Raw genomic sequence first — 12,381 nt, forward strand, 5'->3', positions numbered from 1 at the left:
GCGCTCGGCGTGTGCATGGCCTGGCCATGTGCATATCCCTCAGTTTTTGCGCACACCAGGTTTTTAAAATTTGGGCATAAATGCATCTCAATGCCAAAAACTGCATGCTAGCCTTAACTCAAACACGATAACACATTTTCAGCAGTATTGCAGGCATTTAATGTAAGTTATAATCCTTGCATTAACACTCTTTAATCAACTGGAAAAATGCTTGGTACATATGACTGTAAAATCCAGAATATATAGTGCATCCCACTGAGTTCCCTAAATATAGGCAAGAGATTTAACTTATGAATATTTGGTTTTCCATTTCGTTTGATGGCTCTAACTCTGAAAACACACAGTGGTTATTATATCCTCATTTTATTATCACCTTTTGTTTTCTTCACCCTCTGAAGATTTTTTTTTTTAATCTATTTGTTGAATTTTAAACAAAAGTGGTGTAAAGGATAATTGATAGCAAAGCTTCTGGGTAAGACCATAATTGCATCCAAACCTAATTCCTGCCTCTCCTGGGCCCCTCCTATTTATTTGATCTGTTACAAATTCTTGCCTGTTGTGGTAACAAAGTTATCATTTCAGGCACAGATATAACACACACTTGAAATAGGTTCATCTTTTCCTTCAGAAATGTCTAATAACTAGATAACGTATATTGTGTAAATGGCGAGTTATTATATTTATGGCGATGATCATTTATAGTAAGAATTGTCAAAAAATATTTACTGGCATGTTTGAAATGTAACTTTTTTTTTTTTTTTTTAGAGGGAAGGGAGGGAAAGTTTAACATTTATTCTTCCTATCCTAATAATTGTATTTGAGAAAGAACCTAAAAAGAGGGGACAATATAATAATTCAGATTAATTCCATAACATTTTTAATTGTTATAGGAGTAAATTTTAATATTGGATATTGTGAATATCACCTGCTCATTACAAATTGTAACTTCATATTATATTAACTACTAATAAAAGTAATTGAACATAAACACACTGAATTAAACAAAATACAGGTAGCTGTAAAAATTTGGATGAACACAGCCTAAAAAGTAGCCAGAAAATAAAAAGATCATATGAAAGTAACTGAATACCCTCTATTTAGGAAGTCACAAAATTGTTTTTGAGCAAGCAGATGTCCGAGGCAGCTACTTTTGCAAGTCAGGGGAAGAAACTTGGTGAAAAGCAATAGATGAGATTTCATTAGGGGGAGAGCCACATGACCTGGACACAGGCTTTACTCATCTGTCACCGAGGCTCTTAGATACAGCCTAGACTACCTAATTCATTTGCATGGGGCAAGTTCAACACCTTTGGTATTGGGAGAATCTCTGATTTTTCCCTACTTTGAAAAATCATGGCCCAAGTTCACCTTGCTAAAGGTAACTCCAACCTAAGCATTATTAGAAAGGAGTTTGATATGAGTTACAAAGAACTCCATTAGGTAATGAATCAGCAAAAAAATGTTTTCAGCTCATTCAGCTGATGGGCAAAGCACTCAAATTCACTAAATATTCCTTGGGTGTTTTGTTTTGGTTTTTTTTAGGTGATATTGGTATTTAAAGATTTTCTGAAAGCTCTTAGATTGGTAATAGTGGGAGAGGCTAAGTAACAGGTTGTCAACTGCCAAAAGATTTATTGAGGGTCAGCAAAAAAAAGGAAGGCAGGTCCTAAAAATTAATTTCACCTCATTGGAAACCTCCTGAGTGACAGGGCCCCTTGTCCAGGGCTGAAGCTTGGCCTAGCTATACAGAAAGCGGATCAGTTGAAGTATCATCGAGCCATTTACACAATATACATGATCTAGCTATTAGACATCACTGTCAGGAAAAAAAAACCCCCAAAAAAAAGATTTAAATAGGCTGATAGTAAAAATCTGGAAGCCTGTCAATACCAACTATTGTAATGCACTGAAAACCTATGGTCCTGTTAGTCTTTATCAGAGCCCCATGCTGGCAAGTAAAGTCACAGCTGCAGAGGGAACTTCAGGAGATGAAGTTAAATGAATAAAATACGGGACACAAAATACCTGAACGAGAAGGGACCTTAGCAATAGCGCCAAGAAAGAAGCCGCTGGCTGCCACCGCTAGTTCTACTCTTCCCATTAACCACAGAAGTTGGCATCTTTAGTGACCAAAGGTGGCTCTAGAAATTTGGCATTTGGCGGGGGGGGGGGGGGGGGGGGGGACACCGACCCCCCATGGAGTCGCCCCTGTTCCACTGCATGAGAACATCGCTCCATTAAGCACAAACGGGAGGGAGGTCCTGTCCTTTGCAGACGCGTGGCAGGGGGCAGCTGAGGGAAATGCCCTGGGGCTGGAAGCCTGGAGGGGCTTCCTTTCCCGGGCCCCTCTGCCGGGCTGTGGGACTCCTGCCCCGGCCCCTTCAGCAGGAGCGAGCTGCCTCCCATCAGAGCCGCCCCGAGGCTCCGCCTGTGATGGGGTGGGGGGGGGGCGCGCGGGGGGTTCACCACCCCCATTGCCTCCCTGCCGAACTGCACATCTGGACCTCGCTGCCTAGTGCGGCTGCAGGGCTTGCAGCGATCGCCGTCGTCTCTGTGTCCTCCCCGTCCGTGCTCAGGCTGTCCCTGGCGCGGAAATGCCTTTTCGTGCGTTTCTCTTGCATTTCTGAGCTTTTGAAGAGGCAGAGCTCCCCCAAAGCGCTCCCAGCCCTTCATTTCACTTCAGAGAGTTCCTCAGCAGGAGCTCTGCCTGACCCATTATCTTAACTCCACAGCTTCCATTTCTTAAAGACACTGTACAAATAGCAAGTTGAAGGGGGACGCAGCACATATTGGGTCCTAATAGCAGCATCGATGAGATCAACGGAGGCATAAAATTTGGGAACTAATTTATGGTCGGAGTCGGCAGGTTTGGGAGACCCTGGAAAGCAGCACACGAGCTACAAGACGAGGTTATGAAAGGTCAGATCCAGCAGTACTGCTTAGGCTTGGCCATCCTCTCTCTTTCTGTAATGGGGAGCTATCATTCCCTTTAGAATAGAAATTGTCCTCTAATGACAAAATAGTTTCTCTTTCTCCATTAGATTTCGCACTTTCAATCAATCTGACACCAACAGCGGGCACCTGCTTACCCCTGTTTGGGACCTCGCATTTGGTGAGGCCGTTTTATTCTTCTCAGTATTAAAATTGCAATGGACCAACCATTACTCACTGGAATAAATAAAATAATAAAAACAAAAACTAATTAGAAATAAATAATTCGAATTTTATTTAGCGAAAGCAAGACAACTGCTCTCCTTACAAAATAAATGAATACAAATTATTAGAAATACTCCTGAACACTGCCCTAGGGCACATTCTGCCGGGAACCTGTTACCATGACAATGCTTTGGGTTCCCAGGGGCTTCCCACCAATGCTTAAATTAAGCCCTTTGCTTCTTCTTGGAGCCTGGTAGCACAACCTGGATTCTAACATCTCTCCTATGAATTACAGAATTTTTCCTGTATGATCTATAGGGCGTTCATTACAAAAAGATATTTGATTTAAAGGTAAACTAAAAAAAAAAATATTTTTTTTTTTAAATTAAAAAGTACGTACAAGCACCTCCAAGAATTTAGATATGTGGATGTGGCCATGTAAAATGTTAGGGCGTGGACTGTGTCCTGGATAATTTGGTTAACCTAGAGGGTGCCACCACCTCTTGTAAGCCTATCACCTTCCTAACAAAAATGACCCTCGTTTTCTGTAGATGTGCTTTGAATTCCTAGCAACACCGCATGGGAGTAAAAGGCCACAGCTTGAGCTGAACCAGGTGAAATCTGAAACCGCCCGCTGAAGCCCATCTTAGACCATTTCATCTTCCAGATAAACTGCTTCTTAATCACTGAAAACCGTGCGCAACCTCTGCCTCGGTCCTTAGACGCGAGGAAACGTTAAATAGGAGCTGGGAAGAGAGTAAAATCAACATTGCAACTGTCTGTGCTCACTGGCAGAAGCAGCACCAGCACTTATAAATAATAGTTTAAGAATGACAGTACTATGTGCTTGGATTGAGTTACCTGTCTTGTGACCTCCCTTACCAGCATTCATTACAGAGGTTGATTTTAAAGTAAGAGACTCTGAGCCTAAAATTCTCGGTACAAACAACGGAGCTTAAGCTTTCAAAGGAGAAGTCAGAAAAATCTAATTCTTACAGCACGATTGACTGAAGGTTTAGTTTACTCCCCAGTTTTATATTGTATCTGTTCTCTATAACATATCTGAGTAAGATATACAGTATAGTCACACACACTGCTCATAAGATATATGCAATAAGTTGCTAATGGACCTGCGACAGTAGAAGCCTCTTAAAAAAAAAAAAGGGGGTTATACTTATGTAGTTGTAAAGTAAAAGTATTCTACCGATATCAGCAGCTTCTTTCCGCAATGACCTCATTTTTTTTTTTAATTACAATAAGTATCAAAAAGGTCACGTGACAGTTATTTGAAAACTATAAAAAAAAGTTTTTAAGAGAAACCCCCCCCCCCCCCAGTTCATAGCATGCAATTCCAGTGCACTTGAAATCCCTCAGTTGATAGGATTCGCGTTCTCAATGACTTTATAAGAGAAAAGCAATGCCCTCTAAATATATTTATCTTGTCCCCTATACGTTTTTCAGACATTCTACCACGGAGGAGGACTCCATCCTTTCACTTGCCTTGGGCCATGTTGTTAGAATGAAGAATTTTACATCGTTGTAACTGCGCCCAGGGTTTCAAAAAAATATAAAGATAAACTGTCCAGATCAGTAAGGTGTGGGCGAAAGTAAGAAAAAATCAATCGACCCTGCCGGCCGCGGCATGTACTAAGGAGGAGCCCGGCGCAGCGGGTCAGACAGATCAAGCGTGAGCGCCCTACGCAGGTGCACCCAGCCGGCTGCCGCTTGCCACGAAAAGCTCGCACCCCGGGTCTCAGGAAGGCTCGTCGGAGATGGTAAACCTCGGCCTCAGCTTCTTGGAGGCGTTCCTCCTGCGCACGATACTCCTGGGCGACACGGGCAGCGGGCTCAGGCTGCCGCGGTTCTCCTCCAGCTGCCGGGCCGTCCAGGGGGGCGTGGGCGCCCGCACGGTGTTGCCGAACTTGGAGTAGTCCACCGAGTACTTGCCGTCCTCCTCGCTGACGATGGGCACGAAGCGCTGGCCCCAGAGGATCTCGTCGGCCAGGTAGGAGGTGCGGGCCTGCGTGGTGATGCCGGTGGTCTCCACCACCCCCTCCAGGATGACGATGACCTCCAGGTCCTGGTGGTGGGTGAGGTCGCCGGGGGCCAGGTCGTAGAGGGGGCTGCCGCGCTCGATGCGGTGGCAGACGATGAGCGGCGCCACCAGGAAGATGCCGCTGCCGCCCGCCGGGTTCTCCACCAGGAGGTCGATCTGGTGCAGGGGCATGACCTCGCCCTCGGGGCTGGTGCACTTGCGCACGGCCTGCATGCGGATGGTGGCGCTGATGATCATGCTCTTGCGCAGGTCGCCCACCCGGAACATGAGGCAGAGGCGGCCGCCGCGCAGGGCGATCACGGCGTGCTTGCTGAAGATGAGCGTCTCCGCCCGCCGGTGGGCCTGCGCCGTCTTCATGAAGATGCAGCCCAGCATGATGGCGTTGATGATCAGGCCGGCGATGTTCTGCACGATCAGCGCCAGGATGGCGGCCGGGCACTCCTCGGTGATCATGCGGCCGCCGAAGCCGATGGTCACCTGCACCTCGATGGAGAAGAGGAAGGCGGCGGTGAAGGAGCGCACGCTGGTCACGCAGGGCACGGGGGCGCCGTCCTCGGGCGCGTCCAGGTCGCCGTGGCCGAAGGCGATGAGCCACCAGACCATGCCGAAGAGCAGCCACGTGCACAGGAAGGACATGGTGAAGGTGAGCAGGGTGTAGGGCCACTTCAGGTCCACCAGGGTGGTGAAGACGTCCAGCAGGAAGCGCCCCTGCTCGCGGATGTTCTTGTGGGCCACGTTGCAGGCGCCGTTCTTGGCCACGAAGCGGGCGCGCCTCTCGCGCGCGCGGAAGCGGGGCTCCGAGAGGTCCTCCGCCAGGCGGGGGGTCAGTACGTAGTCCTCGGGAATGATGATCCCTTTCCTGGACAGCATGGCCATCCCATGCTAGGGCGCCCCCCGGGACGCAGAGCCCGAGCAGAACAAAGAAGGGGGGGGGCTAGGTGTGCGTCCTCCGCTGCCTCGCGCCACCGGCGGCCCCCAGCTGCTCGCGCCACTCAGCCCCGCCGCGGGCCCCCCCCCGCCCCGCCCCGCCCCCACTACTGCTGATTCCCCGGGAGATGCTGAGCGGGGCTCAGGGTCGCACGCCGAGGGGTGGCGGCCGCCTTCGGAGCCCCCTCCCGAGACGCTCCAGGCTTTTCGCCTTTGGCCCCGTCCTGGCCGCCGATCGCCGCTGGTCTCCTGGTGCAAGTCAGGCAGCGGCCGGAGCCGGGTCGGGCACATGCAGCTGCCGTGGGGCTGCGTCAGGCAGGGGGCGGGCCCGCCTCGCTATCTTTAGCAGGGGAGGGAGCCCAGCGCCGCACACACTTGTCCTTCTCCTCGCTCTGCATCGTCAGGTCAGGGCAAACAGCACTAGCGGAGGAGAAACGGATCGCGCCCCCCGCCCCCCCCGTTTTTATGAATCAAGAACTGGCGTTGAGTGTCTCTGCGCCTCTGCGGAAGGCTTTCACCTTCCCCCGCATCTTCTGATCCAGAGGGGCAGCCCGCCGCCTGATCAGCTGTTAGACACATTCAGAGGTAGCCATTGTAAAATTGACCTAACACCCCCCTAATATGAACTCAGCTCCTGAAATCCCAAATCAAACTGCCCCCTTACAATGGTCCATATGTAGAGTAGCTGACTGAGCCTTATAGAGAGTCTCTGTCTTTCTCTCTTCCTCCCCCCCCCCCCCATGTACTCCTGCACCTAACAAGGAGCAGTAGCAGAGTGGCGCGCGTATGTATGTGCGTACGGCTCCAGCCATGCGTGGAGAGTATTTTATAACCTACACTCGTAGCTTATAAAACAAGGTCTGTTTTTCTGCATGGTGAGAGACGCTCATTTACGGGCGCTGGCCCTTTTAAAATCTACCTTATAGTGCATCACATTTGCCATTTGCATGCCCAGCCTCCCAGTTTTGCAATTTCTCATAGTCCACTTATGTTGTCAAATCAACAAACGGAAAAGGGATCCAAATGAAGAAAATGGGAAAAAAACATTAGCACCATCAAGTTAAATGCTAAAGAACATTGATAAGGCAGGCCAAAAGAGAATTAAAAAAAAAAAAAAGATTGCCAAAGAGGCAAAATTCATAATTTATTGAATTCCAAACACCTACTTCCAAGTGCTTCCAGCATAGCATCCTGCTCCCTGTAGCATCCAAGGGCCACCTATAGTACTTCCTTCAATCAGAGGCTCCTCTTATAGACCCTCAGCCAGGACTTCCTGGGGCGCTGGCTAATGACATCACTTCCTGCTTAGTTATATAAGGAAGTCCTCCACAACCAGCCAGAACCTCAACAGGTGTGAGTTGTTCGTGCTACTTGGCCGGTTCTGTGTTTAGCCTTGCCCTGTTCTCCTACCCTACTACACCTTGCCTTCTAGTCGGCCTTTCCTCAGACTGTTCTTCTGTTGCTTACCTGGACTGCCTTCTGACCTTGCTTGTCTGCTTTGACCTCTGCCTGGACACTGACCTTGCCAGTTCGACACACTGCAAACTCTGCAGACCCTGACCCTGGCCTGCCCGACTCATTGTTCCTTGCACCCTGCCAGAGAAATCCTGCAGGCTCAGCCCAAGAGGGAGGTGGCTGGCCAGGTGGAAGACTTTGCTCTTGGCATGTCAGCTGCTGCCTGCTAGCAGCTAGTCCATGTTTACATGCCCCAGGCGTGCCAGCCTAGCAGCAGCCCAAGGGCTCACATTTCCTGGAGGGTGACAGCATTTTTTGCCTCCACCACTTCCAATGGAAGGCTGATCCATGCATCCCATTTCCCTGTCTGTAAAGAAATAGTTCCTGAGTCTTCTCCCTTTACCCCTAGAGCCTCCTTTCCTGTGAGAAACACTCACCTCCTGTTCATGGAAACTTTTAAGATATTTAAATGTCTCGGTCATCTCTCTTCTATTTTGCCTTTCCTCTAGCTTTCTAAGTCTGTCACCATATGCTTTAGAATGAAGACCACTGATCATTTTAGCAGCCACCCTCGTTCTGACTCCATCCTGTTTATATCCTTCTGAAGGTGCGGTCTCCAGACCTGCACACAGAATTCCAAGTGAGGTCTCACCCGGGACCCATACAGGTCCAATATCACCTCTGAATGCAGCCAAGCATCTTTCTGACTTTCCACCTGTTTGGCCACCTTAACATAATGAGATACAATCACTCCCTAAAACTGTACCTCTCCCTTGGGTTTTTACAGCCTAAATGCATTACTCTGCATTTTTTTTTTTTTAGTATTAAATCTTATCTGTCAATATCCAGTCCATATATATTGAACATGAAGGAATCACATATTTCAAACATCTTTAATTGATTAACAAAAATGTCTCATAACAATACAGTGGGTTAATTCTGCTCCATATCATATAAAAACACTACTTGCAACCACTCATACATTTAGACCCTAATGTTGCACAATCAACCCATACAAAGCACAGAAAACAATGTATCCTTAAAATCCTTCGTTACATTGTGTCAACTTTAAAACAGCCTGTCTTCCACTTTCTCTGATCTCTTGTAGTTTATGAATGCTAACCTTTTCAGCTACTTCTTTAGAAAACCATAGTACCTCTTTCCTTTATACCAAAGAGATTCGTTGCCCTAATAATATCTCCTTTTAGTTTTACCCACTGTTCTTCTACTTCCCTAGATTTTCCTAACCAGCTCATGACTCTTTAAAAGGTACTCCTCCATTTTAACAAAATTAGTTTTCCTGAAATCTAGGACTCTTGCCGTTGAATGAATGAACCTTCATATCTTGTGCCCTAATACTGAACCACACCATCAAGTGATCACTGGATCCCGGATGATCATCCACTACTGCATCAGAGATCCTGTACCCATTGGTCAGCACCAGGTCCAGGACTGACTCCTCCCGTGTGGGTTCTATTTCCAGTTAACAAAAAACAGTTCTCCTTGCAGAGCATCCAGGATCTCCTTGCTTCTGGAAGACACTGCAGCGGGGATGTTCCAACTAACATCTGGCAGCTTGAAATCCCCTAACAATAGCGCCTCCCTTTTCATAGAAATTTGGTGACTATCCTCCATTAAATCTCTATCGATCTCCTCTGTCTGCGATGAGGTCTGTATATTGCACCAATATAAATAGATGTTCTACTCCCTCCTTCCAAATTAACCCTCAGTGCCTTCTCCTTACCTTCTAAGTCCACCAGCACTATATTTCCCCGTACTTTGAGCGTTAGTGTACATAGCTTGCCAGATAGCGCCCTCCCATTTCTATATAAGTATTTAATATTTTTTCATTACCTTAGGGTTTTGCCCCACCCATTCCTGCTGATTCTAGTTCAAAACCCTACTCAGAATGCTATAACTTGTGGGATGGGACATGATTCAGTATAGGCAGGCGAGGCTCCCTAATGAAATCAGTCAGTGGCAGTTATCATGTCTGCCAATGCCATTAGTGCTATCAGGGATGTTCTCTCACTGGTCACAAATAATGTCAGCAGCAACTGATTCCATTATGGATGCTTCCACCTCACAAATAGGGAAAGGAAGAGCCAAAGAACAGTCCTCACATATAATAAAAGTGGAAATGAAAAAAATGTATCAACCAGCCATACATAGTACGATTATTGTACAAGTTGGGCTCACCTATCTGAAGACAAAGATGTCCAAGTGATTCTCTCCCTTTCCTTCCATTCTAGGATTTCCTCACCTTCATCCATTAATCCTTTGTGGATTCGACAACCCCAGGGGAAAAAGAAAGAGGGAGACAGAGCTAGGCATCAGCGAAGACAGAATGCCCCCATCTTTATTGGAAGAAAGGACCTATAGGCCACAGAACTAGAAGCTTCCTCCAAACAGAACCACCCCTAGGGTGTGGTATCTTAGACACTCTCAAAGTGCCCCCTCCCTTTGGCCATAAAGTACCCAGGAGGGGGGGTCTACACTTGCAGCCAAGGCAACCTAATATGGAAGCCATCATGCAGCACCTCTGATGTGGCGGAAAGTCTGCATCATTAATCTGATTACACTTGTATGCTTGATTGCAGGGCCCATGAGTGTAGTACTCTTTTGCCAGATATTGACCAGGGAAGTTTATAAAGAGGTCAGGTTTGGGGGGTGAATGAATTGGAGCCTTGCACACTCCCATTTGATCAACCGTCCGAGTGTGGGAGGGTAAAGTGCTCCGTTTTATTCCTGGATCGCCTGGTTTTCTCTGTCAGAAGCACCGCACCACGGTGGAGACACAAGGCTGGCCAGGAGTGTGCATTGAGTGCTCGTCTTCCACAAGGTAGCAGAGCCTCGGATATTGCAGTATTAGATGTTCTGACAGATGCTATTTTAGGCACTCATTTGTATTCAGTAACAGAACACTTGGGATGTTGCTAATGAATCTCCAGTCTGAGCAGGCCGGAGTAAAATCCTGAACTAGTAAAGTTCGTCTAGTCTTGGGTGATCTCCCCGTCTCCGGGTCATGAAAACACAGGGACGTTAACTTTGATTTTTTCCATATTGGGGAAAACTCTCAGAATGCTGTGGAACAGGAGAGGCAAAAATAAAATAAATCTTTTCCCCACCATCTGTTCCTTAATCTTAGAGCTAAATGGCTCTCTAGTCAGTGGTGGTGGTAATGGGGTAAAGAAAGGGACTGTAATTTTATTTTTGTTTTCCTGTGCGTCTGGGAGGCAGAGGTCTGGTTTCTTACCCAATGAAAAAAAAAATTCTCCTAGTCCAGTGGTTCCTAGACATGGGAAGCAGCCAATCGGGTTTTCACTGCCTCCGTGTCTATTGATTGCAGATCGCCTGAAAGCCCAACTGACTGGGGGTTCTCCCAGGACAGCCTTGGGACCCTCTGTCCTAGTCTATTACTAGGGAGAAAAATCAGTGGGAAATGGCTGATTACTTCCACTGATTTCCTCCCATTATTGGTCCCTATAATCAGGGCTTACTTTGTAGACAGAAAGGAAGTGGAACTGCGGAGGGGCCAGGACCAGGTGTGAACTCTCTCTCTCTCTCCCCCGAATCAGAGCCATGGGGCTGCTTCCTCCAAGGGCCAGGGTCCATTAATGATCCATGCAACTACTACGATTTACGCTGCCAACTCTGCTCCTCTTTCTCACCTCCCAGAAAAAAAAAAAAGGTGACAGAACATCTGTTCTGGGCTGTTCTGCCACAAAGCAAGCCCTCAGTAATGGACACTAAAAGGGGATGAATTTACATAATGTGAAAGTTGTGAGCAGCAGTGCCATTCATCAAGACCAGGATTAAAGCATTAACAAGTGGCATTATTGCTTACAACTTTCAAACTTGTGCTAATTCAAGCCCTTTTTGTGTCTGCTCTGCAGTGTTTGCTTCACTACCACCCCTTCCCCTTCTGTTCCTTGTAATACAGGAGAAGTGGGGGGATGGACGAGAGAGGAGAGGCCTGGATTAGGGGAGCAGAGTGGCTGCTCTCTTCTCTGTGTGTTTCACAGCCTCAGCTCCTCTCCCTGCGGGCTGCCTGGAGCAGAACCCCACCTGCTGTTCTGACTCTTAAGCCTGAAAAAGAGTGCTGGAACCTCGTTTCACCCCGTTCCCCCACAAAGTAAGCCCTGACCATAATAAATTCTGAGAAATTCCCATGTAAAATAAAATAAAAAAAAACCCCAAAAGGTCCATATCTATAAATTAGCCAAGAACCCACAATGAGACGTGATTAGGCAAGGCTTACTGCCTGTAGGATATCAAGAGAGAGCTGGGATGCATTTCTGCTTAAATGTATTATGCAGTTAAAGGAATCTATCCTGAATGAGAAGTTAAGTACTGCATTAGAGGCAGTTGCTCATATTTCAGGAGCGGCCAAAGGGAGAACGCCATTTCATCCATTCTGAAACAACTGGCTTAGGCAAGAATAGGCAATATTATCAATGGAAAAAGTTACTTTAACATGCAAGATCTTGGTCACAAATTTTATGAGATGTGGAATCCTCTCTTTTTAAAGTTTATATTATGAATAAGGTAAATCTGATATAGAAGACTCAATACCCTTCGATATCATCCATAACAAAAATTGAATGATTTATTGCAAGTAACTATGTATGCTAAGAAAACTGGTTAGAATTGGTTATGTGGTTTTTGATCTTTATATAACATAATATTTAATTGATATCTGACTTCTGATAGGACTCTGTACCATTTTCTTGCTATTTGTATAATTTTGAAAATATCAAATAAAAGATGTACAAACATTTCATGCT

The 12,381-nt window shown here is 46.7% G+C and overlaps 1 protein-coding gene and 1 long non-coding RNA gene across 3 annotated transcripts in view; both read right to left on the minus strand.

Annotated features, from left to right (window-relative positions):
- LOC115079295 overlaps positions 1–12,381 on the minus strand; it is a 160,288-nt gene that overhangs the window by 138,734 nt on the left and 9,173 nt on the right. The window contains exon 1 of one of the 2 annotated variants that reach the window (XR_003853247.1): positions 7,306–7,414. The exons of the other annotated variant lie outside the window; for it this stretch is intronic. This is a non-coding gene — a long non-coding RNA (uncharacterized LOC115079295). Of the gene's footprint in view, positions 1–7,305; positions 7,415–12,381 lie in introns of those variants that run through there. 2 annotated transcript variants of the gene reach the window in all.
- KCNJ11 (potassium voltage-gated channel subfamily J member 11) lies at positions 3,203–6,466 on the minus strand. Its single transcript, XM_029582695.1, has one exon. The coding sequence runs from the start codon at positions 6,086–6,088 to the stop codon at positions 4,910–4,912; it is 1,179 nt and encodes a 392-aa protein (XP_029438555.1). The 5' UTR covers positions 6,089–6,466; the 3' UTR covers positions 3,203–4,909.

This window comes from Rhinatrema bivittatum, chromosome 17 (assembly GCF_901001135.1).
Source record: "Rhinatrema bivittatum chromosome 17, aRhiBiv1.1, whole genome shotgun sequence".
NCBI classification, from domain to species: Eukaryota; Metazoa; Chordata; class Amphibia; order Gymnophiona; family Rhinatrematidae; genus Rhinatrema; species Rhinatrema bivittatum.